This window comes from Struthio camelus, chromosome 15, assembly GCF_040807025.1.
Source record: "Struthio camelus isolate bStrCam1 chromosome 15, bStrCam1.hap1, whole genome shotgun sequence".
Classification (NCBI taxonomy): Eukaryota; Metazoa; Chordata; class Aves; order Struthioniformes; family Struthionidae; genus Struthio; species Struthio camelus.
The window spans coordinates 1519033-1545796 of record NC_090956.1 but is presented as its reverse complement, the minus strand read 5'-3'; the positions used below and the strand labels follow the sequence as shown (position 1 = coordinate 1545796).

Genomic DNA, 26764 nt, shown 5'->3' with positions numbered 1-26764 from the left:
TACAAACCTGTTTTTCTGTAACTGAAGAGCACGACACAAACACACCTCTGCGGACTAGCTTCTCATACGAATTATTTAGCTACATAATTCAAATGCTTATGAGCGTATCATCTGAAAGTCTTTAATGACAATACTTCAGAACACTTATTTTTGCTAGAGATGATTGCTGAAAAGCAGAGTGCTTACTGAGCTTCTAATCCAAATCTCAGTTTCCCTTTGTAATATACAAAGCATATAAAAACTAAAAGAGAAGCAGTTATTCTTAGATATATGGAGAATTACCTTATTGACATCATACAAGATTTGATCCTTCGCATTTCTGAATCTAAAACACAGCTGACATTTCACAATCAATGGCTGATTATGAAGTGTCCCAAGTAAAGGTACAAATATGACAGGAAGGTAGTATCCCAGCTCTTCAAATTAGTGAAGGACACACGTACCAAATTGGATGCTATGATTTTCGCTTCAGAGTATTCCACCCAGACAAGACAGATCTGAATTCCGTGTGCAGAACAGAAGAGCTGTTCTCAATGGGCAAGAAAGAGCCTTAGCGCTCCAAACAAAATTCAGCTTTAGAGGAATGAATATTTACATTCCCCTGAAAGCAATCTCAGCACATACCCTTTAATGAACCACAAGCCACCTGAAAACGATACATGAAGCATCTCCTACGTACTAAGACACAAATCACGAGGAGCAAGGCTGAGGGCTGCAAGGGGACAGAGGCACGACTTACCAGGAATCACCCGTTCTTGATGAGCGGTGAGCTTTACTAGTGCATCATAGACAACTGACATCTTGATCAAGGCAGATACATAGCTAATCACACACAAAATAACCACCTCTGATCAAACTTTAGTTCGAACCGTGGCAGGGAGACGGAGAGGCTCAATTTTAATAACACCACAGAATCTGAATCTGAGATAGAACATATAAACCTGGAATATTATCCAACGTGTTATACACGGCCTAAAGCAGCAAGTTAAGTACGAAGGTATTAATGAAATCCATTATTATAATCATATGATCAAAAAGAGTTCAAGAACTTTGCAGGAATCATAGAAAAGATCTATGACATGGATTATGAAAACCACAACTATCACACTGCGATTAACAATTTAGTAAAGGAGCAACTCCGTTATTCTAAACAAAACTGCCTCTAAAAAAAGTTCTGAAGCTACTTTCCAATAGCTGTTTTACAGCTATTACAGCTGTTTTACAGTTACCTAGTACAGACTTAAACAGCCTCTCCAAAGCAACTGTTAGCTAACATCACTTGATGAAATCAGAGGGGCCAGTGCTTTGAATTATCACTTTTCAATGAAAGTCTAAAGAATTTGTTTAATTTGCCCCTTTCCTTCAGATGTATATATGCAAGTAATTGATATTTTACTTTATGGGTTAACCAGAGCTTGAGCTGTTCCCCCAAGCAGAACTGCTTGTTTGCACAGCTGCATCATTTACAGGAAATCTGTCAAATACAGAGAGAAGAGAAGAGGGGGGCAAAAAAAAGTACTCAATAGCAGATGAATACTCCTCTAGTTCGAGAAGTACAACAACCTCCGTAAGATAATTGCTGCAGAATATTTAACACCATGTCTACTAATCATGATGGAATCCTGCTCCACTCGGCTGTTCCCCTCTTTAATGAGTCTCTTACGTGTATTTCATAATTCTATACCCTCTGTCCCCGCAGACTGGGACTTCCCATGTATTCCATTCCTTTGCCTTAACGAAGCTCTTGCCTATCTTTTCTTACATTTCATGCTGAGAAGTTATTTCTCCTCTGATTTTGAGCCACACATTTCTAGTACTAGCTATAGGCCAGCCAGGCCAGCCTCAGCACTCTGACTAGAATATCATTCATGCATATAGCAAGCTCAATGGGATAAACGCTTAACTGTTTTAAACACCCCTCATTAATGAGAACAAACTCATGACACATACACCACCAACGCATGGCCAAGATTTGTTGACCTCACGGTGCCATGCTCCCCCCTCCCTTTCAGGAAATAAAGCTCAGAATGACCCTGTCGACATTCTGAATGACTGGCTAGTATATAAAATATTAGGAAGCTACTATATTAAATGTACTTACAGGTATTCACCAACAAATGAAACAAAGCATTTTTCAAGTTAGCTAATATTTACACTGAAGTGGCACAGCTTTCCTTCTTCCCACACTGATGCTCAATTTCTTGATTCAGTACTGCAGGGCTAAGACATCCTACTGGGCTCCTCAACCAGAGGAAGAGGGATGCAAGCAGCACTTCCAGAGACTATTTCTGACTTTAGAAAATGATAGCCTTTACTATATTGTGTACTCTGGGCCTTGAAAAAATTAACATTACCCTTTGACGCATTGTTTGTATCTGAGTGAACCTCTAACACGAATGATTCATTTCACACATCAGAACCACTTCAGCCTCTTGACAGGCAACAGTCACGCTTGAAAGTTAGGCAAAAGAGTTGCGACAATGCGCTAACCAAAAAGTTAAAGAAAAGTATGGTTGGGGGAAAAAATGATGCTTCACTGCACACATGAATACACTGCACTCCGAAAAACTTAGTATCTTCACCAAGTTTCTACTTTTATAGATCCTATCCACATGCATTATCATATGTGGAAAAACCCAAAACAAACCTCCTGAGTTTTGTTTCTTTCCCTACCATCCCCAAACCATATAAATAAACTAATTTTCTTGAGTTTCATTATAATTAATTAATTTTCAGAAATAAAACTGATTTCAATTACATAAGCTTTTTTCCTCAACTTGGAAAGACCCCAATACTTTGGTTAGCAATAGAAGAATAAGAAATACGTTTAGTTAACAAGAAGACCACAGCAAATAAAATACCACAGGAGCAATTTGATTAATTTAAGCATGAGGATGCAATTCACGTGCAAAAAAGGCAACAAGTGCTGGTCAAAACTTGAGAATTGCCCTCCCTCTTCACAGTCTTCTCACTTCCATTCAATTAAAAAAAAAAAAAAGTGTTGCGCTCTTGGGTAAAGAATCCATACCAGTAACTGAACACTTCTGAGGGAGCTTACTATTAAAAAATGCTTTATAAACAGAGACAATAAGGATGCACTTGTATTTCACACTGACTAAAATAGGATAGAGAGAAACAAACTTTAAGTTGAATTTAAACTAACTATTAATGTCAAAACTATCAAAACAGATGAGTCAGTACCATTTTAAACAGTTTTTAAATGAAAAACAATTACTCATACTTGTCTATATTTTAATAAAACCAGAGAACTTCACTATTCTAGGCAGATGCTCCTAACGCAGCAGCAGACTACCTGGCAAAGACACATGAACAATAATCAGGCACACAGACAACCACACCCTGAGAATCTCAGCTGTGAAACAGCTTTGATAGCCAGTCGTTTTATTGGAGTCTTAGCAATAAAAACATATTTCCAGCTGCATTTAGTCAAAGGTCATTAGGAAAGTTAGAATTTCTGCTGCCAGCCCTACATACAGACAGTTCTCAAGATTTAATTCCTATTTTTCCCCTTATGTGGGAAGTGGCTCAAGATGCTGATCCTAGCAGAATGCAGGTTACTAGAAATTCCACTTAGGATTTGGAGCTGTCTACTAATTTTTGCATCTAGACAACCTCTATATGGAATCAGAATAAAAGAATAGAAGATTGGTCTGGAAGTTGCACTCTCTTTTACAGCAAAATAAATGCCCTATTGCAACCTACTACTTGGCCATTATTAGCTGACACATTTTAACTGTTTTATATGGAAGGAGAACTCAAAAATAACAAACATAATAAATAAGTTACAGGAACGGAGGCCATGGAAGTAGAGTCTACTTCAGACTAAATTTTCACTAGAAGCAGAAAGCAATTTCCAGGGGAAATGTTACAGAACTTCATAATAAACACAGTAAAGTTACATTCCCATTTCAGCACGCAACAGAAATACAGTTGGATACTGCTGTACACAACTTTGTTTCAACAGAATCAGGCTAAAGACCTTCCTGTAAGACTTTTTTTTTTGGCTAAAATTAAGCCACAGAGGATGTACTCTGTGAAGCCCTCTTAAGAAGCGTGAAAACGAGTGAGAAACAACAGATGAGAATAACTCCACAAAGCATGCTAACAAAGGAAACGAAAGTTACAGAGACACAGACAGGAAGTGCAAATGCAAATAGCTCTGTAAGAACTCGGGGCAGCCAAGTTTATCATCTCCAGAGCTGCGTTACCCCAACCCCCCCCCGACTTCATCCGATCGCCATAACAAACGCTCCCTTAGCCCAAACAGAATTGGTGCTTTCTGCTCTTACACCCTTAAAACGAGTTACGCGGCTGAGACCCGGCAGAACCAACCACGCGAACGGCCCGCGCGGCGGCAGCGGCCCGGGGCCGCGCTCCAGCGCTACCCCCGCGACGCTCAGAGGTTTCCGCGGGCCGGCGCCAGGGCCCGGCCTCCCCCCCCCTCCCCCCCCGGAGCGGCCCCACCACCGGGATCGGCGGCGGAGAAGCAGCCGCGGCCCAGGCCCGCCCGCAGGCCCCGTGCCGCCGGCACCCACCTGCCCACGGTCTGGTTGGCCAGCTGCTTCATACGGTTGAACTGCTTCTTCATGGCGGCGGCCGCGCCCGCCCGGCCTCCCGCCGGGCACCGACACCGCGAAACGCCGCGCGGGAGCTCTGCGACCGCCCGCTCACCGCGGCCTCCTGCCCGCCGCCCCGCCCCGCCCCGCCCCGCCCCGCTGCCGCCGCTTCCGGCCACGCCCACCGTCCGTCACCGCCGCCGCCGCCAGGGCAGGAGACATCCGGGGCTCCCGGGATAGGGGGAACCCGGAAGTCCCGCCCCCGCGGCCCTGGCGCCGGCCCCACCCCCCGGACGCGCTGCAGCCAATAAAAACCGGAGCGCCGGCCCGAGCGCCCGCCCGGAGGGTGCTGTCGGCGGTGGCGGGAGCGTCGGACGGGCCGGGCCGGGGGCTGTGTGAGGAACTCGCCTTGCGCACCCTCGCCCCGGGCCTTATCCCCTGTGCGCGCTTCCTCCGTCCTCCCCGTGAGCCGCCTGCGGCGGCGTCGCCTAGCAACTGCCAGGACTACCGTTCCCGGCATGCCTTGCGACGCAGCGGCGCTTCCTGGGTGTGGCGGCGAGATCGGCGCTCTTCTATTGGCTGTTGTGGGAACTGACAAGGACGCGGGCCAATTGTAGCAGCGCGCCGTCGAGCTGCGCCAAGTCGCCCTGTCGACGCCGCCCAATGGGAGGCGGCGGGGGCGGGCCGCTTCGGCTGGCGCGCTCCCCGGCGCTGCTGTCGCCCGCGCCCTCCATGGCGGCCGCTGCCCGCGACCATCTCCCCGCCGCCGGCCTCGACGAGGCGGACGAGGCGGTCCGGGGCACCTGCGAGGACGCGTCTGTCTGCAAACGGTAGCGGCGACCCGAGGGGGAGCTGGGGACGGGGCGGGGCCGCTCCGGTGGCCCCGGGAGAGAGGAGGCAGCGCGGGGTGGGGGGGGGACGTGCCTGGGCCTGGTTGAGGGAGGCGAAACGGGGGGCGACCCCGCTGAACCGGCTGGAAAAGAGGGGAAAAAAAACCCTCCTCCCTTCCGTGTGTGTCGCACCTTGGGAAGGCGCAGCGGCTGCCTTGGGTCAAGGTCTCTTTTGCCTGTTGTACTCCTCAAAGGAGAGGGCGTGACTTGGTGACGGAATGGCTTTAAAGACCTTCCGGTCAGAAACAAACACATTAAAGCTGTATAAAAGACATTGGTTTTCGGGTAGTAAACTTCAAATTGCCCTGAGACTTCCTCGTCTGAAAAGATTGTTGAGTGTTTGCTATAGAGATAGCTTTCTCTGGATCTAATAGCTTTAGCCCTCTGGTTTGCCATAAGCTTTTCAAGCCCTGCTATTAGTCAGCCATCCTATTTTCAATTTAGAATTTAATTTTTAAATTGTGTACATTAAAAATTAGAGTTATGCTTATGATGGGAATCTGTTATTGTAATGTCAGATATCTCAGGAAAAGCTTTTTGTTGTTTTTCAGAATTCTTTACCTTATCTGTTCTGGAGGGTGCGTGCTTGGGTAGGGGAGTGATGAATTTTGTTGCCCTGTTATACATGGGATGGATGTAATTTCTGTCATTGCTGGCTTTTTATCCTTTCCCTTGTAATCACTGTAGCAATAATGTGTTTTTTGAGAGTTAATTTTCTCAAATCAGCTATGAAACTAATCAGTTCTTGTAGAATAGCATTGTCTGTGTTAAAGTGATGTCTGGAAACTCTGAGATAATAGAGTAATAATGTGTAGAAGGAACACATGCTTGATATACAGTCTAAGGAACTTTAGACAGACAGTTCCTCTGTCTGCTGGGTCCTCAAGAAGGAAATATTTGAGATCATGGTCAAGACACCTGTGGGAAGTTCCTCAAACAGTGCAGATGCTATTAAAAAGGTGCTTGTTTAATATGGCAACAGCCAGACTGTTTATAACTTCTTAGTGGAAATAATTCCACATGTTCAACAGGATTTTAAAATTTTGGCCATATACAGACACAGGTCAGAGAGTGACCTTTTCAGCTTGTGTATCTTTGAGTAAATCTTGATGGCCTTATTTCATAATTTTTCTCTTAATTTTTTCCCTCCGCTTGTCAGATTTGCTGTAAGTGTTGGCTACTGGAAGGACCCTTACATCCAGTATTTTGTGAGGCAAGCCAAAGAAAGAAAAGCACCTGAAATCAACAGAGGCAAGTTGGCATGTGAATGTGGATGAAGATAATGCAGATATTTTCTTAACTAGTCTTGAAGAGCACCAGACAAAGCTTCCACATGCTGGATGTTACAGAGTGTAGGACGTGTATAAAAGAACGATAGAAATACTCTTCAGAGGCAATTACATATTGCATCTGATCTTTTAAATATTATTCTTTTAATCAAAACCCTTGTCCTTTGCTTTCAGTGTTCTGAATAGAGTGTCTCTGTGTTTCTCAGTTAATGAGCAGTAATCTCTACAAAGTAATCAAAAATGTTGATTTGACCCAGGACAGCAGGGTATATGCCAGCTCTGGCCTCTGCAAGGCTGAAGTGTCCACAGTGCCTGGAATTAATCTGGTCTAATCAAGGTGAAACTTGACTAAAGCTTTATTTATCCAGGAAACACATTTTTTTCAGTGCATCAGATTTTGTTAGTAATTACAAATGACAACATTAGGTATCTTAGAGTGTATTATTCTTCCCAGGAATCACCTTTTTTGATAGACAAAGAGTTTACAAAGTTACGTAAAAGTCTGTGTGTGTTAATCAGTTGATATTATACTAAAATAATTTTAAAAAAACTTTTTTCCAACAGGGTATTATGCTCGTGTTCATGGAGTCAGTTATCTGCTTAAGGCTTTTCTAAAGAAGACAGAATGCAACTGTCAAATTGTTAATCTTGGTGCTGGCATGGATACTCTATTCTGGAGATTAAAGGTAATGATAGCTGAGAGTAATGATCACAGACAGATTTGTGCAGGTCTCTGAAGTGCTCTTCTGTGAGGGCATGTCTATGCTGTATTCTGTAGTACAACGTGGGCATGTGCAGCTAGCCCAAGTAGTATGGCAGACTGTCCAGGCTGAGCTTTGTCTCAGCTTGCTTAGAATTTGTTTAGGTATCTTTAAATTGCACTTCAGGATGAGAAGATGTTATTTTCACTGGCTTCTACCAAGTGCGTAACATGAAGGTGACCTCTAGTGGACTTCCAGGAATAGAGCTTGAACGTCACACATTGTTATCCTCTGAAGTTTAGGATCTCACTTTTTTTAATCCTGTATTATTAAAACAGAAGTGCTGTACCAATGTATAGGGTTGTGCGTGCCCTATTTACCAGTTTCTGAGTTATTGCTTTGTAGTTCACGATAATTCAGACTGTAATTCCAGAATGATGTTATTATCATTATCATTTACTCGTTCTGAGTAAATCCAGCTCTAAAGCATCTTAGCTTCTCATGAGCATATATTTTTGTAAAATTGTTTCTGGAAGAAAGTCCAAAGAGGTTAGTTCCGTTTTCCTTGGTCACAAATTGTTGTTACAGTCAGTGGAAGAGAAAAAGATTTTTTTGAGACATGGAGTTTTCCCCTTACCTACATTTCTATGAAAACTGTCAATACACAATTTTAGTAAAATTCCTGTAACTAAGATTTTAAAAGTTAAAGTGGGGCCCTTGATTCCAACTCTCTCTTAGTTGTAAATAGCAGATATAGTATGATTAAGGTGAAGAAGATGGGACCTACTTAATCTTGTACTTCAGTGTTCTGACTAGTGATTTAAACTGCTGTTCAGAAATGCATGAGATTGGCAAACTGGAACTTGCAGTATATGTTCGTCATAAAAGGTCTGCAGCATAGGGAGAGACTTGGCAAAGCTTATCTATGGGGGTGTCAAACCATGCGTGACTGGGAAATGAACAGATTTTCCACTTTTTTGTAATAGAGGAATACTGATGTTCTTGTTGTCTGGCTGTCAGTTTGATGACGAGCTGTGGCAGGTAGTCACTTTCTGTGTAAACCTGTGCAAAACATTCCTCGTTCCTTGTATAGAGTATACTGGAGATACATGGTAAATGTAATAATTGTTGCCTGTTACTACGCTCTTTTAAATCCTGATAGTATATTGTTGGAACTTGGGTGTCAATGATCTCATGTCTAAGACTGCAATATAACATAAGCAGTTGAGCTTTTCTTGATGCTTAGGGGACATGTTAATATCTCTTGATTTTCATTTTTTTTAAGCGGGGAGACATTAAGGAATACTAACTATTATTAGGAATGCTAAAGTAAATGAACCCCAAACTTCTTAGAGCGTAAAGGTATGTTTTTGGTTTTTTCCTCATGTGCAAGTGAAACTTGAATAGCCCTAAGGCTAAACTCTTATTCCATTTCTCAGGATGAAAATCTTCTCCCTAGAAAATATTTTGAGGTGGATTTTCCAATGATAGTTGCAAGAAAAATACATAATATCAAGTAAGTATATTGCTTGTGTTTTACTATATGAAACTGGATTTAATTCAGTGGGATGTCATGAATTACAAGATATGGATGTTAATTATTACATCCCTCTTCTGAGAAACAGTTCTTGCTCTAGGATTTGGAATAAAGCTTTGATTATACAGGCGAGTCATGCGTGAAACTGTCCAGCCGCTGTTCTAGGTTGGAGAAGTTTTGTGGAAGTTTTAGCGGCAAGGGGAAGGCGGACTTTACTTTTGAGTGAGAAGAATATAAGGGACAGAGGAAGCCTCAAGATAATTAGAGGCCATTAAATCTACTTCTTTTACTACTAAAGATGGTAGTGAATTCCCGGAATTGCATGTTGAAATAGAGGTAGGATAACTGATACTGTATTTGAATATTCTGTTTCAGTGAATAAACTAAGGCTTATGGAGAACGCCTGCAGAAAGCATCTGGATTTCTCTTGAGATATTAGCTCAAAACTTAAGAGTCACTGGGTTTTGTTTGCTGGCTCCCTTTTGGGGAAGGGGGCAGGGGGGCAAAATTATTATATCCTCACGTGTAAAAGACAACCATATTACTAAGTCTTAACTTGCAAACGTTTTTATTTCCAGTAGATGGCAGACATACTCTTGTCCATATATATATATATATATATATATATATATATAAAAAATAAGTATATGTATTTAAGCACACAGTTAAACAAGCTTAACTGCTCAATGATGCTTTTTCCTTCTTCCCACAGATCAAAACCTCCCCTGTCAAAACCAATTATGGAATCCCATTCAGGGGAGTCTCTTCTAATAGGTGAGTCATCTTAAAAACAAGTCAGCAATGTGCTGCAGCACTTTAAAAACTTTTCTGATTGCTTTGCTCTGCTATGTGGGCAGGCTTTTAATTTTGCAGCACTGTGTGGACAGATTTGGGAAAGAAAAGAGGCTTTTTCTTCTCTTCTCTTAATATTCTGTCCTTTTGCTTCTGTGTCATATTAGAAATGTTTTCTCTTGAAGGGATTTTATTCTGTCTTCCAGTTTTTTATTTCTTCCCTTCATGTAGTTTAACTTGTGGTTTTTTTTCTCTGTCACAGAAAAGGAAAAATGCTATTGAGGATCATGCATACTTGAGTAAAATCTATTGTTTTTTACCGATCTTTTTTCTAAGTGCACAAGTCTTTACATTTAGCAGAGTCTTCACAGTAGAAATACAGTCTACACAGTCCGTTCTCGGAAGCCAGTTCCACTTCGTAACGCTTTATACTCCGAATTTTAGTTGTTGAAGTTTTGCTTTCATGAGAGCACCTTTACCATCTGCCCAAAATACTCCCCCCCTACAGCAAGGTACCAGTTATCCCAAATAGTATTCAAACAAGGATGCTATGCTTAGGTGCTGAGGTTTGGTAGTACTCTGTCTTGGCTTACCAGCATATTGCTTTTTGTCTCAAGATTATAATTCAAGAACCTGTTTTACTTGTGAAACAAATATGTTCAGCTCTAAGTGGTCTCGGTGCCTGAATAGAAGATAATGCACTGTAGTAGCTGTTTTGGACCTTCAGGAGGAATAGTAATTATCTGCATCTAAGATACCAATTTGTGTTATCAGATGTGGTCCTAAAACAGAGCTAGAGTGGTCTTGTGTTTCCTGATAAGATTAATTCCGTTGGTGCTTTTTGTGTGCACAATCCTAGCTAAGGGTCTAGAGGGCACGAAAAGGCTGCAGTGAGGAGGTGTGCCCTTACTGCCAGAGGCAAGATATAGGTGAGCCTTTACCCTAAGGCTCTCCTAGTGCTTGAACTTGGACCAAAGTTCTGTTCCACTGATTAGGTTGTGCATGTTTATGCATGTTATGCACATTTTATTGCCGTGTATTAAAGGGTCTTATCCTTAACTTGCCAACCTTGTACATGCCATTTGAATAGCAGAATTATCCATTGCTAATTCAGATCTCAAAAGATGAAAACTCAATGCCCCAATCTCAGAAAAAGGGTTTCTAAGTATCACTCTGTTTCGGGGAAGAGACCTTCCTATGACAATATGATACAATGAGATATTCAGCATAAACATTCTTAAAAAGGCATTAATACTATGAATTGCCTCTGATGGACCCTGTGTTTGTGTTACTGAGCAGCTGTAGGTTTGCTTAGTGCAACAGAATAACAGCAGAGTTATCAAGTTGCAAACAGTGTATTGTAGTTAAAAGCTACTAATTAACAAGTGACAGCAGTCAGCTGCAATTATTGTGCCATTGAGTATGTATTGGAGTGGCTTATTTCTCTAAAACTGATTTGCTTGTTCTTTTTCAGTGCTGGGTTTTAAGTGCTTTGGAGTAGCAATTTTACTCCAGCCAGGCTGAATGGGTCCTGCCACACTGAGATTGTTGGTGTGTAGCCTAACATTCAAATATTAGGAGATGGTGGAAGTCTGTTGTAGAATGCTAGTTTTAACTGGCACTTAATAACCACAGATGAGTTTGAGTGAATTCCATGTTGGAATCCCCCTTTGAGGGACATATCAATGGAACAGCATCATATGAAAGGTCCAGTAGAAGAAGTTGTGGAATAAATAATATTCAGACTGTTCAATTTGTTTGTGTGGTCCTAGAGATTTCTTAGAGTTCTAAAGGAACTTGACAATGAAATAGCTCAACTACTAACTGGTGTATACCCTCTCATTTTAAAACTGTCTTAGTACCTGAGAACTGGAAGGTGGCGACTGTGACTCAAATGGGCTCCAGGAGAAATCCAGGGAACTACAAGCCAGTAGGACTGATGTCTCTACTGGACAAATTAGTAGAAACTCTAACAGACAGACTTAGTGGAACACATGAATAATATAATGTATTGAGAAAGAGTCAACATGGCTTTTGTAAAGGTAAGTTGTGCCTCACAAACCTATTGGAGTTCTCTGTAGGAGTCAACAGATGTTTTGGACAAGGACATCAAATTAATACAGTGCTTGAATTTCTGAATGTCTTTTGGCTGAGTCTGTCACCAAAGGTTTCCAAATAAATTAAGCTGCTGTTGGGGTGGTGGGGGGGGGGAGGGAATGATTCTCCCATAGATAAAGAAATGGGGGTGAAGGGTCAACATACGTGGTTAATTTTCATTGCAGAGGGGGATAGAGGTCTGTGCTCAGGGGTGTGTTGTTCAGAACGAAGAAATTAGGAAAATGGAGGTGGCAGCTTGTTGGGAATGCTACGCTCTTCAGAGTGGTAAAAAACTGTAGGAGAACCTTACTAAACTAGTGACTTGGTGATAAATTCAATGCAGACAGTGATACACAGAGGTGAAAAATTGTCTGCCTCATATGTGAAATGATAGGCTGCTGGCTGATTATTGCTGCCCAGATACAAGATTGGGGTATTATAATAGATATGTGAAAACATCAGCTTACTGCTCAGTAGTGGTTGAGAAATCCAAATCAAATTTAAGAATTCTTAGGGGAAAATTAGAAAGCAGTTACACTGGTATAGCATACATGCTGGCTCTTTTTTCCCTGGATAGCTACTGTTGGCCTTTGAGAATTCGGATACCATACTAGGTGAACCTTTGGTCTGACCTGATACAGCTGTTAGAATAGTTTTAATGTCAAACTTATGGGAATGTTCGCTGTCACAGGGATTGTAATGTGGCATAATGAAGCAGCATTTCCAGAGGGTAGTGCAATGTTACTCATTCTTGTCTTTTTTTATCCTAAATCTGTTCCACGCTGTCTTGTATGTCAGGAATAATCTGTGTATGTACTTTGGAATTTGTTGCTTGAATTGATGTAATATTCAGTGACACGACTCTTGTTCTCTTACTGCTTTTCCTCTCATGCTAAATGGCTTCATTTCATGGAACTAGTGCTAAAAGACAACTTTCTTGACTTCAGGGCAACATCTGCTTTCTCCTTGCCCTTTAGAGAAAGAAATGACAGCATGGCTTGCAATTCAAGTACAGATATTTGTGGACTCTTTGCCCTTAAATGCAGCAAGATGACACTTGTCATTGAACAGCTTTGTCTTTTCCTTGGGAATATTAGCTCTCCAGGGAAGAGCAGTGGAGTCATGCAGTAATTTGACATTGCTGTGGCAATATCAAGTTAAATTGTTTTCAGAGTTCAGTGACACTGTCTGGTTTATGATGAAATCACTAGCATCAGGAAGGTAGTACCCCACCTTTACTATGTTGCAGATGCAAATTACATTTCCATGAACTGTTGCCTTTGTGTCACTTAGTGATCCACAATTTTTGGCTCTGTCTTGTCCAGCTTTGGGACTTGGTCACTTAACTTCCTTCCTCCTGCATTTCCAAACTTGCTTGTGACCTAATAAAGACGTCAGAAATGTTGATGTCTTGCTGACTTGTATGCCTTGTGTTGGGGAGGATCCTGTGTTTGCAAGACAGACCGAACTTCTTTGTTTGATATACCCTTGTTCTGATGTTGTAGTTGTAAACAATCTAAGTAAAACAGGTACGGTGTTAACAATGCCTGTGAGCCTACAGAGTCAGTTGTATGGACCAACTGTTTGTAAAGCTGCCAAAGATACCTTAGGATAAATCTTAATGAAAGCACTTTGAATCAATAGTATCCTGCCTGCTTTCTGTTGGAAAAGGTCTAGGAAAGTGTTACACTAAGCTAGGAAGGAAGTGAGGAAAGAAAACTCTGAATTCTTGTAGCAGAGGTGGTACTGTACTTCAAGCGCCAGTGATTCTGTAATGCTTCTTCAATACACCGATTAATGTAGGGAGTGAGTGCCTGAGGGCCACCATAAAACTAAACATTTATTTGCTGGTATAACAGTTAGCATGTTTTTGTGAAGGGGAACTTTATTGTAGTGAGGTCAAAAAGCATCTATAAGCAACACTTACTAGCATTCAGTTACTGTAATGACATCTAAATTCAAACCACTTGTATTGTTACTTCCTTTCAAAAAATCATGGAAAGTACACCATGCAGTTGTATGATCAGAGCAAGAAATTCTATGGTATTATGCCTAAATAATGGGAGTGTGCCCCTAGGAGCCTTTGTGCTTAGGAGATGGAGGGGGTGATTTTCTTTCTCTCCTTCCCTCTTCCCTCCCTGGTAATTCTCAAATGAAATATGAATCTGCTAATCCTAAATCCTTTATTTCATAGAAGTTTAAGTGATAAACATTGTACAAAACTGAATAGGCTGAGTCTAAGCATCACAAAGAAAACCATAAGGTAGTTCTGTGTTCTTTAAAAAAAAAAAAAAAAAGAGCATCAGGATTAATCAACTTTGCTAAAGCCATGCTGAAATACTGACCTCTGGAAGGGAGTTAGTGCTTAGAATGAGATTTTTCAATGGATTAAGTCACTAAAGGTTGGCTGTCCCAGCGTTAGGGCAGCTGGCCTGAGTCACAACAAGGTGGCCCAGTTTACTTAAAAACTGTCAAGAGAGTCGAGCTTATGAGCAAGACAACAGAAAAGATATTCATAGAAAGTAAATCCTTTCAAATAAGTATTTTGGTTTCTGGGGGCAGTTTCTTTTCGAGCACAGAGTGCGCATTCACAGTGTGATCATGTAATAGGGAAAGCTTTTCCATTCTCAAACTGCTTTTTATACCTGGTCCTTGCTGAGCTGCCTTGTGTGTTAGTGCAGTGTGGGTGTGTTGTCCTCCAGCCCAGCGCGAGGAAGGCAGGCAGCAGCACTCCTACCAGTGGGCAGAGTCCTGGTGGAGCATGGCAAGGCTTCTGTCTGTGGGGACGTCGCTGTGGGAGATGCCTTTGGAAGAGTGAGAGTACAATAAGGAAAAAAGTAGGGTTTTTGTTTTCTGTTTTTATATAAAGAAATTGATTCTGTTAAATGAAACTTCTTGTTCATAGTAAGAAATCTGTGACGCCAGTGTGACTGCACTACCAAGCTGAAGTTTGCTTTTTCTTTTTGAGCTGCTCTGTAGGTAGGTTATGTTGTAAAATACATTTGTATCAATACTGCTCAATCAAGATGGCAGTATATCTTCAAATTTTCATGTTTAAAGCATTAAACTATGCAATAAAGTTGAAATTGGTGCCAAAGACCACGAGCTAGCATTGCATTATATTCTGGGGTATTTATGGCCTTACTTTGACTTTTGGCCTCCAGGCTTGGAACATCAACAGCTATCATCAGCTATCTTTGTCCTGCATTAAATGATTTTCTGCTATCTAAATGTGATGTGATGGAACAGTTATCTGTCTGATTTAAAAATTTGAAGTTGTTTGCCTAATAAAGCCTGATCTCTTCATCCCTTTGACTTTATATAGAAGAGGATATTTTATGTCATATATAGGCCAAAGATGGAAGCTGGTAGAAAATCTTACAAAGAATTTTAGAAGAGGCTGGACTTAAAGTAGTAAGACGAAAGAGTTTCTTTTGCCTCTACTTGCGTTTAAAAACTGCTTTGTGTAAATGTCAAACTCTTGCTTAGGATTTCCTCTGAGGTAGAAGTATTGTTCATAAATGTTGCTAAGTATGAATTAAGGAGATATTTAATGAGATGCTCTCAGGTATGTTTAAAATGTACAATTTTTAGCAAATGTACCAGCTTGTGTGTAATAGGCATGCAGCTCTGCCTTAATTTTCATCTATAGTTGTCTGCCAGCCATTAGTGGAGGGACAAGAAAAGTTGGCAGGAAGCTGTGTGGAGGAATGAGGAAGAAAGTGCATTTAGAGCAAAAGACTTTTGAAGAAAGGAAGAGGATCCATTCCTCCTCAGTTTTCTTGGCCCTTTAAAGCTTTCTGCTGTAAGGGAGTCCTGTACAATCCTAAAGAAATTCCCAGGCATTAGGTGTACTTATCTTTAAGATTTAAAGACTATTTCCATTGGACCAAATCACCCTTAAAGAAACCTATTCTAGCTTTTTCCAGTAGTTAACTTGGAATAACCAAATTATGACTAGATGACTGTTTTCCCTTGCCCCCAACCAACATCTCCAAAAACAATTCTTTAGCTCTCTTCCAAGCTATATGGCTTAGCACAGAGGATCACCCAGATTACTTTCTCTGGCTGTCCCCTCTCCCACCCTATCAAGGCTTAACAAATTCTATTTTTTTACATGTGTATACAGGCTGATTTAAAAATGGTGTTAAAATTTGTGATTGCTGAAATTTGAATTGTTATGATGGAGTTCTCTAGAAGCTCAGTTTCCTAACCTAAAACTTGAGAGCTTTTGTTCTTTCCTGCTCTTCACTGATAAATGCCTGAATCAACATGGTGCAAGCAAAAGGCATTTACTTCATCTCTGGTGAAATGTTTGTGCTGCTTCTTTAGGGATCATGTAAACATTTTTTGCAGTTAGTATGTTAATTTTGATCAGAAATTAATGTTCAAGTCAGTGAATCTGGACAGCAGGCAAACCAGTATATAAATACTTTCTTTCCCCCTCCTCCCCCTGCCAAAAAAAGCCCTGGTGTTCTGCTTGTACCAGTAAGCAATCTTTGTTCAGCCTTTGGATGCCATTATCGTGGTCTTGATATAATAACTTAAATAGAAGGGTGTGGGAAGTAGTGTAGCTATTATAGAACACGTACATAGGAAAAAATCTTGACTCAAAATGTTGAATCATTTGCTGCACAACTTATTTTCTTCCTATAACTTTCTACATGAACCATTCTGTTTTTTAGTACCTGTTCAGAAGTATTGCTAGAAATACAGTAATTGTCTTGCTAGTGACATGTCTGGAGAGCTGATCACTCAAAAACTACATGGAGTTGCATCTTCTAGAATGTTTGAAGCACTGCTTAATCTAATAAATTACTGTTTCAGTTTTTTCTCCTGAAATTGAGAACCCCTTTCATCTCCTCTCTTCAGCCACTCTGCTCCTTTTTCTCTCTTCACCTAGCTCTTGACGTGTGCTCCCGTGTTGCCGTGCGGAAGCTGGGGCTGTCCGCAGCAGTGCTGCGGGGTCCCAGGCGGAGCTGTGCCACAGCTAGTGATAGCTACTGCAGACATATATTGACTGACCACTAAAGGGCCACTTTAATCTCTCCTTCTGGGATTTATCCACGTTTAGTTTACTTATATTACTACTTGTTCTGATTGTCACACTCATGCTGTAGGAGGTGACTGGGCTTATGTATTTAAATTGGTTGCAACTGAATGTCAGAATGTTGTTGATAGCAAAATGCTCATGCTGCTAGTGGCTTCCTTAGGCTTTTGCTGGTATGAGACAATGGCAGAATGCTTTTCGACTTTAGTACTAGTTGCTCCTTTTTGTTGGAAAGCAATAATAGGAGCTTGCTGCCTGTTGTATGCCAAGGGGGCATATTTGCTTCTTGGAATACCTTTTCTGAACTTGTAATTCCAAATCTGTAATACCATCACCAGATCATATGAAAAGCCTAAATTATAATTTTTTGAACACTTAACCTGTGTGTCTGATACCCATATATTACATAACTATATGTATTGTTATTTTATGATATGGTTTTACTCTTAACTTCTAATTTTTCATAAATTATTGAAGGAAATTTAAAAATATATTGGGTCATCCAAAAAGACTCTAAAACAATAGAAAAAACCCTCTCAAACAACCTTTCCTCCAAGTCTTTGATCCTCGCATTTTTTCTTCTCTGTTCCTTGAAACCATGGTAACAGATGAGATAAACTATCTGCATTATAGTGGCTGCAAAGTAAAAGATTAGGCTTGTTACAGATTCTGATGCTAATATAGCACAATCCATAAAACATAATTGGTAACTAATATTTTGAGAAGAAGAGTTTGCTGTTAATTGTTAGGTGTAAAATATCAAACGGACTTCAACCTCATGTGGTCATGTGTTTTTGTGGGGTTTTGTTTGCTTTTTAAGCCATTTTATAATTTCAGTATCCCTCTTATTTGTAACAATTAGTCTCTCAAAATTTAAACCTGCAGATTCTCACAGCCTAGACTCCAGTCGATATTCCATAATAGGAGGAGATCTCCGTTTCTCATCAGATCTGGAGGAAAAGCTAAAGAAACATAACCTGGATATACAGTAAGGTGTTTTTTGCTTTATTTTGTTTTTGAGGAGGGCTTGTGGAAGCAGAGTGGTGAGAGTAAAGTCAGACTTGGACATACAGTATCTGCATCCAGTTATCATTATGCTATTTCCATGGTTACCTTTTTCTGAGCCCTTTGAGCAGAAGGGATTGTGCAGACACCTCATGTAGCCTCATGGAACTGAGCAGGCTGTTATTGCAGTTAATGCTTGGTAGTCCAAGCCTGAAGCAAGGTTGTTTCTTATGTAGTCCATTCTGCAAAATGCATTTTCATCTTCCTGAAAAGATCAAACTTTAAATAACTAGTGGTTTCTTGGTCTTAAACTGCTGGAATGAGTGAAGTCTTTTTTTATTATTTTTGTGAACATATGTCTAGTGGTTGCTTGTCTTTGATATATATGGTCCTTTCTTGCAAGTTAAAGCTATTGCTGTAGGTCAGGCAGTTGTAAGGCCTTCTCTCTCTTTTTTCTTTTTGTCCATTAGAGGATCAGTTCCCACAGCAGCCATTCTCTGTCTTAGAGCTCCCCAGAGAGAAGATTTTTCTTTATTTCATGAATCTAACTTTTAGAGATGTCTATCCTTTTGCCTAATGTGGTTGAAATTTAGCTAGTAGAATCAAAAGTCAGAAGAGGGGGGTGTGCCTGCATGGATGTATGTATACGCAAAGCATGATTGCGTAAGCTATTCCCTTAGGAAATTAAGCTAAAAACAGTGTGGTCATTGTTCCTCTCCATTGAAAAAAGGGTGGTTATTTATAACCCAGTGCATTTTCAGCATCACTATCTAAAATTCAGATTTTCCCCTTTGTATCAAAAAGCCATAAGTTGCACTTTTTTGAGTGGAATCTTCATTGGTTCAATTGCATTTTGTTAATGCTGACTGATGGATAGTATCTAGATAAGAGAATGTCTTCCACCCCTATTGTTATGGGGGTATGAGTCAAGATTTCTAGGAGCTTAGCTGGTAAAATGAAGAATAATTCTGCCTGAAATATTTCAGAGTTTTATCTTGCAATTAGTTTCTATTGCCTCTGCTTAAACTCCTCTATTTCTTAGACTTTTTTGGTAAGCAATTGTTATGGAGTCCTCTGAGAACTTAACTCTGGAATCTAATGTCTGGGATTTTATTGTTCAAGTTTTAGGCATCTTGGAGGGGCACAGGGTAAGTTGTTAGAGTGGATGATGGACATGCCTTTCAAATCTAAGGTGTATAAATAGCAGCTGTCTGGCTGGGTAGGAGAGAGCATATGGGAAAGCAGAATTCATCAAATTGCCATTAAAATCTATGCACCTCCATCTTCTGAAATCTCATCTTTGCTAGTCTACATTGCTGTTTCTGGTTATTTCTTTCCTGTTCGTTTCAGCAACTAAAAGAGAACTCCTTAATTCTAAGCAAAATTAATAATCTTTTTTGTTGATGGGGGAAAAGAGGCAATGTGCAAACTATAGATTGTATTTTGTCGTGTAATACATGAATGTTTTTTCCTGATACTTGAATAAATTTGTCTAATTATAGTTCTTTAGAACTTATTTTAAGAGCAGATTTTTTTTCTATTTGTATTTTATTTATAGTTTTAATGCTACCTAAGAGAGCTGATTGTGTACACAGGCTGATTCTTCTCCAAAATGCCTTTTAATGTGTACTTCTGTTCATGCTATCACAGTTCAGAGGACACTCATAGGATGCAGATTGTTCTGTGTTCATAGCATGGCTGGCTTAGGGGGGATTGTTTCCTAATATGCAGTTTTGTAACCATAGGAGTTCACTATGGTTAATTTGGCAACTGCCAGAAAATACCATTCCAGTCCACTTGATGAAATTATTTAATTCAACTTTAAATGTCTGGTTCATAAAGATGTGGGATTTTTTAAGAGTTTTTGGGCAAATAAAATGATTCCCTTGCTAATAATGCTATATAGATTTTTTTTTTCCTGTTGTTTTACTAGAAATATTTCTCCTTTTTTGTTTTAAAGATTGCCAACGCTTTTGATAGCAGAATGTGTGCTGGTTTACATGACACCACAGCAATCCGCAAATCTTTTGAAGTGGGCAGCAAGCACTTTTCCAGTGGCAATGTTTATAAATTATGAGCAGGTAAAACAAAAATGATGTTTCTAGAACTGCATTTTTGTCATAAGAATTGCTTTTGAAATTGGGAGTTCTACCTCTAAAGTAAGAGTAGGCTATATCCTTTTCTATAGACAAGGGTTCTGCTGGAGTTATTTGGTAATGTGTCCTATCTTGTAGATATGTTAGCTTATGTTGTATATTCATGTAAGGAATATACAGTTGGTCTGAAGGATGATTGCTGGGCCATCTTGAGCTAAAAGAACTGACACAATGCATTTTTGAAGACAACTCTAAAATCTTTTAGATAAGACCAGAAGTAAAATAAATGATATGAGTTTATAGCATTAGAGTTCTTTGGCAAAGTGGAGCAAAAATCACATCAGCATGAACTGAGCTTTTCTGTATGGAAGTGAAAAGCTGCCTCAGGGGAACTAGGTAACTCTAGGAATTGGTAACGAAATCTTCCTTATTCTAAATCACTGCAAGAGATCTAAACCAAGCTGCTTACAACCTAAAGCAGAGTCAGTCTTCAGTTCCCAGCGCACAGTTCCTGTGCTCGTGAAGGAAATAGCGTTATCACTAAAAGCATTAAACTGGCAGTCAACATGCAAACGTGACATAGCTGAGGAGGAAATGAGACCTGGTGGGAGAATACATGAAACTTACTTTAATGTTATCCTTCATGTTTTATAGCATAGAAAATTAGAGTTTAACCAAGTTACCACTTTCCACTGCAATTACATTCTTTTCAAAAAGGGGAAACACTTGTTTCATTCTCTATCTGAGGTGAATATGACAGATCGATTTGGACAGATCATGATTGAGAACTTGCAGAGAAGACAGTGTAACCTGGCTGGAGTGGAAATCTGCAGATCTTTAGACTCTCAGGTAAAGGCACAGAACTCTGGTGTATTTGATAGTAAACTTAATATAATATATCTGCAGATTCTGCTTCTGTGTGGGCATTGTAAGGCTCCAAGCACTGACAAAAGCAGGTTTTGCATGGGGCTGCTGCTATCTACTGAAAACCTTTCCCATCCACGTTAGGATCATTCTTTGTTAATGCCATGGTTGCTAGATATCACCTAGCTTTTGTAATTGTACAAGAACTGCACTAGATCAGAGCACAGCTCCGTCTAGGCCACTGTACCCTTAGTAGTGGTTAGAAGCAGTTGCTTAGAGAAGAGTATAGAGCTCTTCATTGAACAGGTCAAGCCAGGTGGCCTACAAAATCCTTAGGGGAAAGACTGGTTTCTGGTATTCTTTCCTTGAGTCCTCTGAAAACTGTGCTGCTTGTTTATTTTACAGAGGGAACGATTGCTGGTAAATGGCTGGGAAACTGCACATGCCATGGACATGATGAAAGTGTACAGCTTTTTGCCACAGGCTGATGTCAAAAGGTACTGCTGATAGCTTGCTTGCAGCCAAAAATCATCTTCAGATGCCGTTTCTAACATAGTTCATGCCAATAAGTAGTATGGGATCCCCTGCTGTATCAAAAGGGAGGCTGCATATGGATGCTAGCTAGCTAGGCAGAACTTGGCTGAGTTTCAAGTTCCTGCAAAACCTTAAGGTTAGTGCCTGGAGCACTATTAATGATCTGGAAGGTTTTCTTGCTACAGGAGTAGATTGGCAGTGGTGATTTATTTGGGTGAGATATAAAGTAGCTCATGGCAGAAATTTGCAGATAGGGGCTACAGCTATGTTGAGTGTTTGCAGTACCTCAGATGTTTCTTGTAAACATCCAGCCTCCACAGCACTAAGAGTCCTAAAATACACTCAGAACAGACAGCTACTTTTCATGTCCACAAGGGAGGTGATGTCCAGATGTGTGCTCTAGGCTCATAGGCCTAGATAAGGCTACTTATCCATTTGCTTTTCTACTACAAGTGGGTAGAAAATGGCCAGTCTTGCTGCTCTTTCCTCTCCTTGGCAGAATATTTGGGTAACTAGCCAAGGCAGGGCAGTAATTTTAAGTGCTGTGACCTATTAAGTTAGGAGGTGGGGAGAGGTCTGCGCAATATAAAGAGGCATTTGCACGAGATGGCGTCTTCTGGTCATATTGTGCTCATAAACTAGAGCTGGGTTTGTAGATGGAGCTTAGTACATAGAGGGTATAACTGAAGATATTATTCATGTTTCCTACCTTCCTTAGAAGATACAATGCATTGCCTTCAACGTTCAGTATGTACTGGGTTGATATACCCAAGGGAGGCGTTTCTTAGCTGAACGGCCGAATGGTTGCTTCACACAAATGAAAGTTGATTAAAATAGGCTTACTGTGATAATTCATTTCCCAAATGAAGTTCCTTGTTTTCATTGTCATCTGGTTTATCATAAAATACTTCTGTGCATGTGAGTTAAGTAATTCTGCACTGATTTTGTTAAATTTCTAGCATTAAAGAAAAACTAAAAAGGGGGGAATTGTTTTTAATGAGTAACTTCCTAGCTATTTAATATGAAGTGTAAATCACTGAGTCACCCATTAACTATAGTTTGAATTAGCCAAACAACTTACCTTGATCAAGATAAATATTTGCATATGGGGATTTCTCAAACCATGGAATTGAACAGGTGAGACTGAAAATCACAGGTTGTTGAAACAGGAGTGATGACTATGGGATTTTACCATATGGTACTTGTGGCACAACATAGTTGACACTCTTTTGTGGCATTTTAAACTGTTATATCTATTCAGCTCCTTCTACTTATTCCTGATGCCAATAAATAGGTTATGTAAATTCTGTCCTTCAGTATTAATATGACGGAAATGATGCTTTCTATTTATGAAACATCTTTGACCCACAGTTCTTGTACCTCTGTGGATATATTTACAAACTGATGCCCCTCAGCTTCTCTTAACCCACAGTAGCAGCCTTTCAAAGTGTTTAGTGTGGGGCAAATAAGCACTCCAGTATTCAAGTTACCTAGAGAGGAGGAGGAATGTACCAGGTTAAGTGTTTTAAAGCAAGGACAGCTTGGGAGTAGTAGGGTTTACTATGATTTGTTTGGTGCAAGGCATTAAAATATCTTATATCAAGAATTCTAGATAGAGACTGTCTTTAGAGAAAATTCCTCAGGGCTTATATGTATCATTTGGTCTGTACTTCATCATGAGCTCATATGGGAGCATTGTTAGGGGCTGCCTTCGTCTACTAAGAAAAGCACCCTTCCAAGACATCATATGGGCTTATTGTGATTGTCTGAAGAAAGTATTATCTTAAACTGTTACTGTTATTCTTTGCTAAAGATTAATCTCCTTCTGTTAGGCTATACTGTTGTGTCTACATAAATCCAGCAAGACCAGATACATGTAATAAAAGAGGTTAGAAAAGAAATCTGGGTATTCATGAGAAGTTATGCAGATTAATTCTGGGACACAGAATTCCATGGACTAGAAGCTGAAAACATCTTGTGGATCCCTAGTTTAATACATTGACAGCAAAGGCTAGGAGCAGTGGTATTTTCATTATGGAAATGTACCTGTATTCATTTGCTACAAAGGTAACTGACTCTACTAACTTTTCATATCTTCCTCTCCTATGGAGTAAAGATGTGTATGTTATGAAATTATACTGAGACTTTGATTTAAAATCATGATTTTTATTTTATCCCTACAGAATAGAAGGACTTGAATTCCTAGATGAAAAGGAACTCTTTGAACAACTAATGCAGCACTACTGCCTCTGCTGGGCTTCAAAAGACAGCAGCAATCTGGGTAATGTTCTCCAAGATCTAGAAGGTGACCCTTCATGTTGAAAACTTATGTGGAAAGACTGAGACTATGTACACCAGATGTATGGTAGAAGTATCCTGTGGCAGAAATGGGGTCTGCTTCTCTGTTGTTGTTGGGGCTGTGAACGCCTCCCAGGTGGTGACTCGTGGCTGTTTCTTCCACAACCTTCTGAGGGTTTGTATAGGCATCTGAATTGCCCAACTGAAAGCCTCTCTAGTACAGGGGAGTTAGAATTTTTACGCTAAAAGATGCCGTATGGGTTACTTTAACTACCATGCCTTATAGTATCAGTGCTAACTGAGAGGTTTACAAATCCTGTGCATGTGAAGTGCCATATGGGCATGAAATACATAAAATCAGTGTCCCGACAACAACAACAAAAATTATATTACTTAGCCTGGTTTTATCCTTCTGCCCTGTCCCCACTTATTTCTACCTAAAGGACTGACATTTTCCATGCTACTTGTTCCTGGGGGGGAAATAATTCTTTAACTCTTTAAATGTTTTTTTGTTCTTAAAATTCTGTCTCCCTAAACTGGAATTTCTTTGGCACAAAGAGACGTGATTTATGCTTTAGGTAGCATTATGTATGTTGCTGCTGTTCAAGAAATATTAATATCAAAAGAATTGTGGTTTGGGTGAAGGATAGATGTCTGCAGCCCTTCCTTGTCAAGAGTTAGAAAGACAACTCTGTAGGCAGTTTGTCTTTACTTCTGCCTGCAGTTTCAGGGGCTTAACTGTTTCCAGAAAGCTTCCGGGCTGCCAATTTATCTTTTTCCTCCCCTTCTTTGCCCCTCCTTTGCTCGTGACAAAAGCAGTATTCAAGAAAATTTTATTTACTGTTCCTTACCAGGTATGAATGGATGGAATCTTTGCTAAAATTGTGCATGTATCTCAGCCACACTGAGTACCAAAACATCTGATAGCTGATAAAGCTAGATCTACAAAGCCCTGGTGCTGCTGCTGTGACAGAGGGGCCAGCTTGTGGTGTCACTTAAGCAGAATCCTACAATTGCTGTAGTTTTGAGCTGCAGAAGTGAACAATTCTCACTTGATTTGTGATGTCTAAAAAGCAGTGACTGTAAGAGAGAACTTATTTCTAGAGGAGCTGAGCCCAAAAAGTTGACCTCTTCATGGTAGTCAATATTCCTGGGATCTCCGTCATTACACTTTGCTGTGATTAGAGAAGTATTCAGGGTAGTTGTGTACCGAAGTTGAACGATGCAGCATATCGTAGAAGTCAAAAAGACAAAAGTCAAAGGAGGCAATCAAATGCCTAATGCCTGATTATGCTTTAATCTAAAGTGCTTGTTTTTTATCCAGTGTGAACTTACTGCCCTCTGTAATGCTACTTTTCCCTGACTTTCTCCTGTTAATTCCATGGGCAGACCCTTACTTCCCTTAACAGCCTCTATATTGTTTCTTGTACCATGAATAACTTCAGTACTCATTCAGAGTGGTATAATCAAACTGATTGTTGCATTGCAATCAAAAATGCATTTGAGGAGTACGATTCACCTTGCTTCTGAATTTCCTTGTCTGCCACCAAATCTTACTTTTCTTTTTTAAAAACTTCTTAAAGCACCCTTCTTTCCTTGTCTAACTATACTAATAATAGCGAGGCATGGGCAGTATAACAATAAACACTGGTTTCTCCCCCTCCTTCCCACTTTTTTTTCAAATAGGTCTTGCAAGCATCACATTTTAATATATTTCCTTGAGGGGATCCTTGGGCCCAGAAGCCACAGCTACTGCCTTCTGCCAGAGACAAGATCAAAGAAACGATGGGACTTTGCATGTGCCAACTTCAGTTTGCTCATCTGTGTAAGCAGTGCCAGTGAAAGAAAATGACCAGCGCTGCAGATGCTGACTCTCGGCTTTTGGTAGTTTTAATAAATCTTTTTTGCCCATTGTGAGCAGTTCTGATGCAAGACTTGCCTCCCTTTTCTGGATATATGTAATGATGGACTTTTATAAGATGTCAGTAATTCCTGTTTGAAAAGCTCACCTTCCTTAGCTTAAAACAAAGTAAAGTGTTCTTCTATTGTATTTTCCTGTCTTGTCTTTTTATAGATGTGTAAAATGCATTTGTGACAGGAAAGTGGGAAAACGGTACTGAGCTGCATTATTGGATATCTCTTTGCACTGCACAGCCGATCATGAAGGTTAATCTTCTTTCTCTTCAGGTTTCATTTTTGTGAAGAGCCAATCTATTGGCTTTTTTCAGGCCTTTACTGTTGTGACAAGGCTGTTGCTATATTTGGCCCCTTCTTGTAGGGGAAGGGTGAAAGAGGAAAGGGGTCTATGATTCGTAGTGATGTACAAGAAACTGGATGATGTTAAAGCAGACTTTATTTAACTGGAAAGGGCTTAGTTTGCCAGTTCAGCATTGGGTTTGTAAGGGTAAGAAATATTCACCTGCATTGGCACTGCTTCTGGCAGTATCTTCACACCAGTTTCCTATTCTTTCCTCTTGAAAGAAACTCAGCGGTAACAAAAAGCCCTACCCTGTTGTTTGAAATAAATCTTGCAACCTTCGTATAAGAAAAATAAATGTCTAGTATTTATAATTTGCCTAAATGTCTTACTCGTCAGTAATTACCTGGTCATATCTGATCTAGTCACTTTACAGCATTTGTATCTCACCAAATGCCTCAGCAAGAACATTTTTTAAAGCAGTTGCAAGTATATGAAACCATCACTGTTTGTGACTTTCCATAATGTAAAAATGCCTGGCTTTGGAAATATTTATACGCGGTTTTGGACTGGAGGACTAGGGAAGAAGGTTACTGAGATTCCAGAAAAACTAAACGGTTCTTAGAAGTGACAGTCTTAATTTCAGAGGTACAGAAATAGTAAAAGGAAATGGCCTTCACATCACTGCTCATCTTTCACAGTAACACGTCAGTTTTAGTTGCTGGTAGCTACATGGTGCCCTGCTGCTATGTTTCTGTCAAGCTAGTCTATTCAAGAAGGCACAGAAATGTGCTATGTAGTTAATGCTCTGCTTGTCTATGAGAAGTGTTCATTTAA

At 40.2% G+C, this 26764-nt stretch overlaps 2 protein-coding genes across 12 annotated transcripts in view; one reads left to right on the top strand and one right to left on the bottom strand.

Annotated features, from left to right (window-relative positions):
* The window catches only part of ARHGAP17 (Rho GTPase activating protein 17), an 84932-nt gene that overhangs the window by 45679 nt on the left and 12489 nt on the right, over window positions 1-26764 (bottom strand). For 7 of the 8 annotated variants that reach the window (XM_068908137.1, XM_068908136.1, XM_068908138.1 and 4 more), the window contains exon 1: window positions 4557-4719. In XM_068908137.1, the coding sequence (XP_068764238.1) occupies window positions 4557-4609 (53 nt within the window). In that variant the 5' untranslated portion in view covers window positions 4610-4719. Of the gene's footprint in view, window positions 1-4556; window positions 4720-26764 lie in introns of those variants that run through there. The other variant, XM_068908135.1, reaches the window with a different exon arrangement.
* On the top strand, window positions 4793-26305 carry LCMT1 (leucine carboxyl methyltransferase 1). Of its 4 annotated transcripts, none has more exons than XM_068908163.1 (11): window positions 4793-5407; window positions 6627-6718; window positions 7321-7442; window positions 8897-8973; window positions 9707-9768; window positions 17819-17921; window positions 19899-20019; window positions 20782-20883; window positions 21304-21395; window positions 23616-23713; window positions 25417-26305. In XM_068908163.1, exons 1-11 carry the CDS (start codon window positions 5241-5243, stop codon window positions 25437-25439), a joined length of 1059 nt encoding a protein of 352 aa, XP_068764264.1. In that variant the 5' UTR covers window positions 4793-5240; the 3' UTR covers window positions 25440-26305. The 4 variants fall into 4 exon arrangements, with proteins under 4 accessions (XP_068764264.1, XP_068764263.1, XP_068764262.1 ...); XM_068908162.1 differs by having other exon boundaries at window positions 4916-5407; window positions 23616-23737; XM_068908161.1 differs by having other exon boundaries at window positions 4916-5407; window positions 20752-20883.

Bases quoted from the DNA above. Each gene is read 5' to 3' on its own strand.
- LCMT1 (XM_068908161.1), top strand. From the start codon at position 5,241: ATGGGAGGCGGCGGGGGCGGGCCGCTTCGGCTGGCGCGCTCCCCGGCG. The intron at 7,443-8,896 runs GTAATGATAGCT...TCCATTTCTCAG, and splicing joins CTCTATTCTGGAGATTAAAG to GATGAAAATCTTCTCCCTAG. The intron at 20,884-21,303 runs GTAAAGGCACAG...TTTATTTTACAG, and splicing joins GCAGATCTTTAGACTCTCAG to AGGGAACGATTGCTGGTAAA.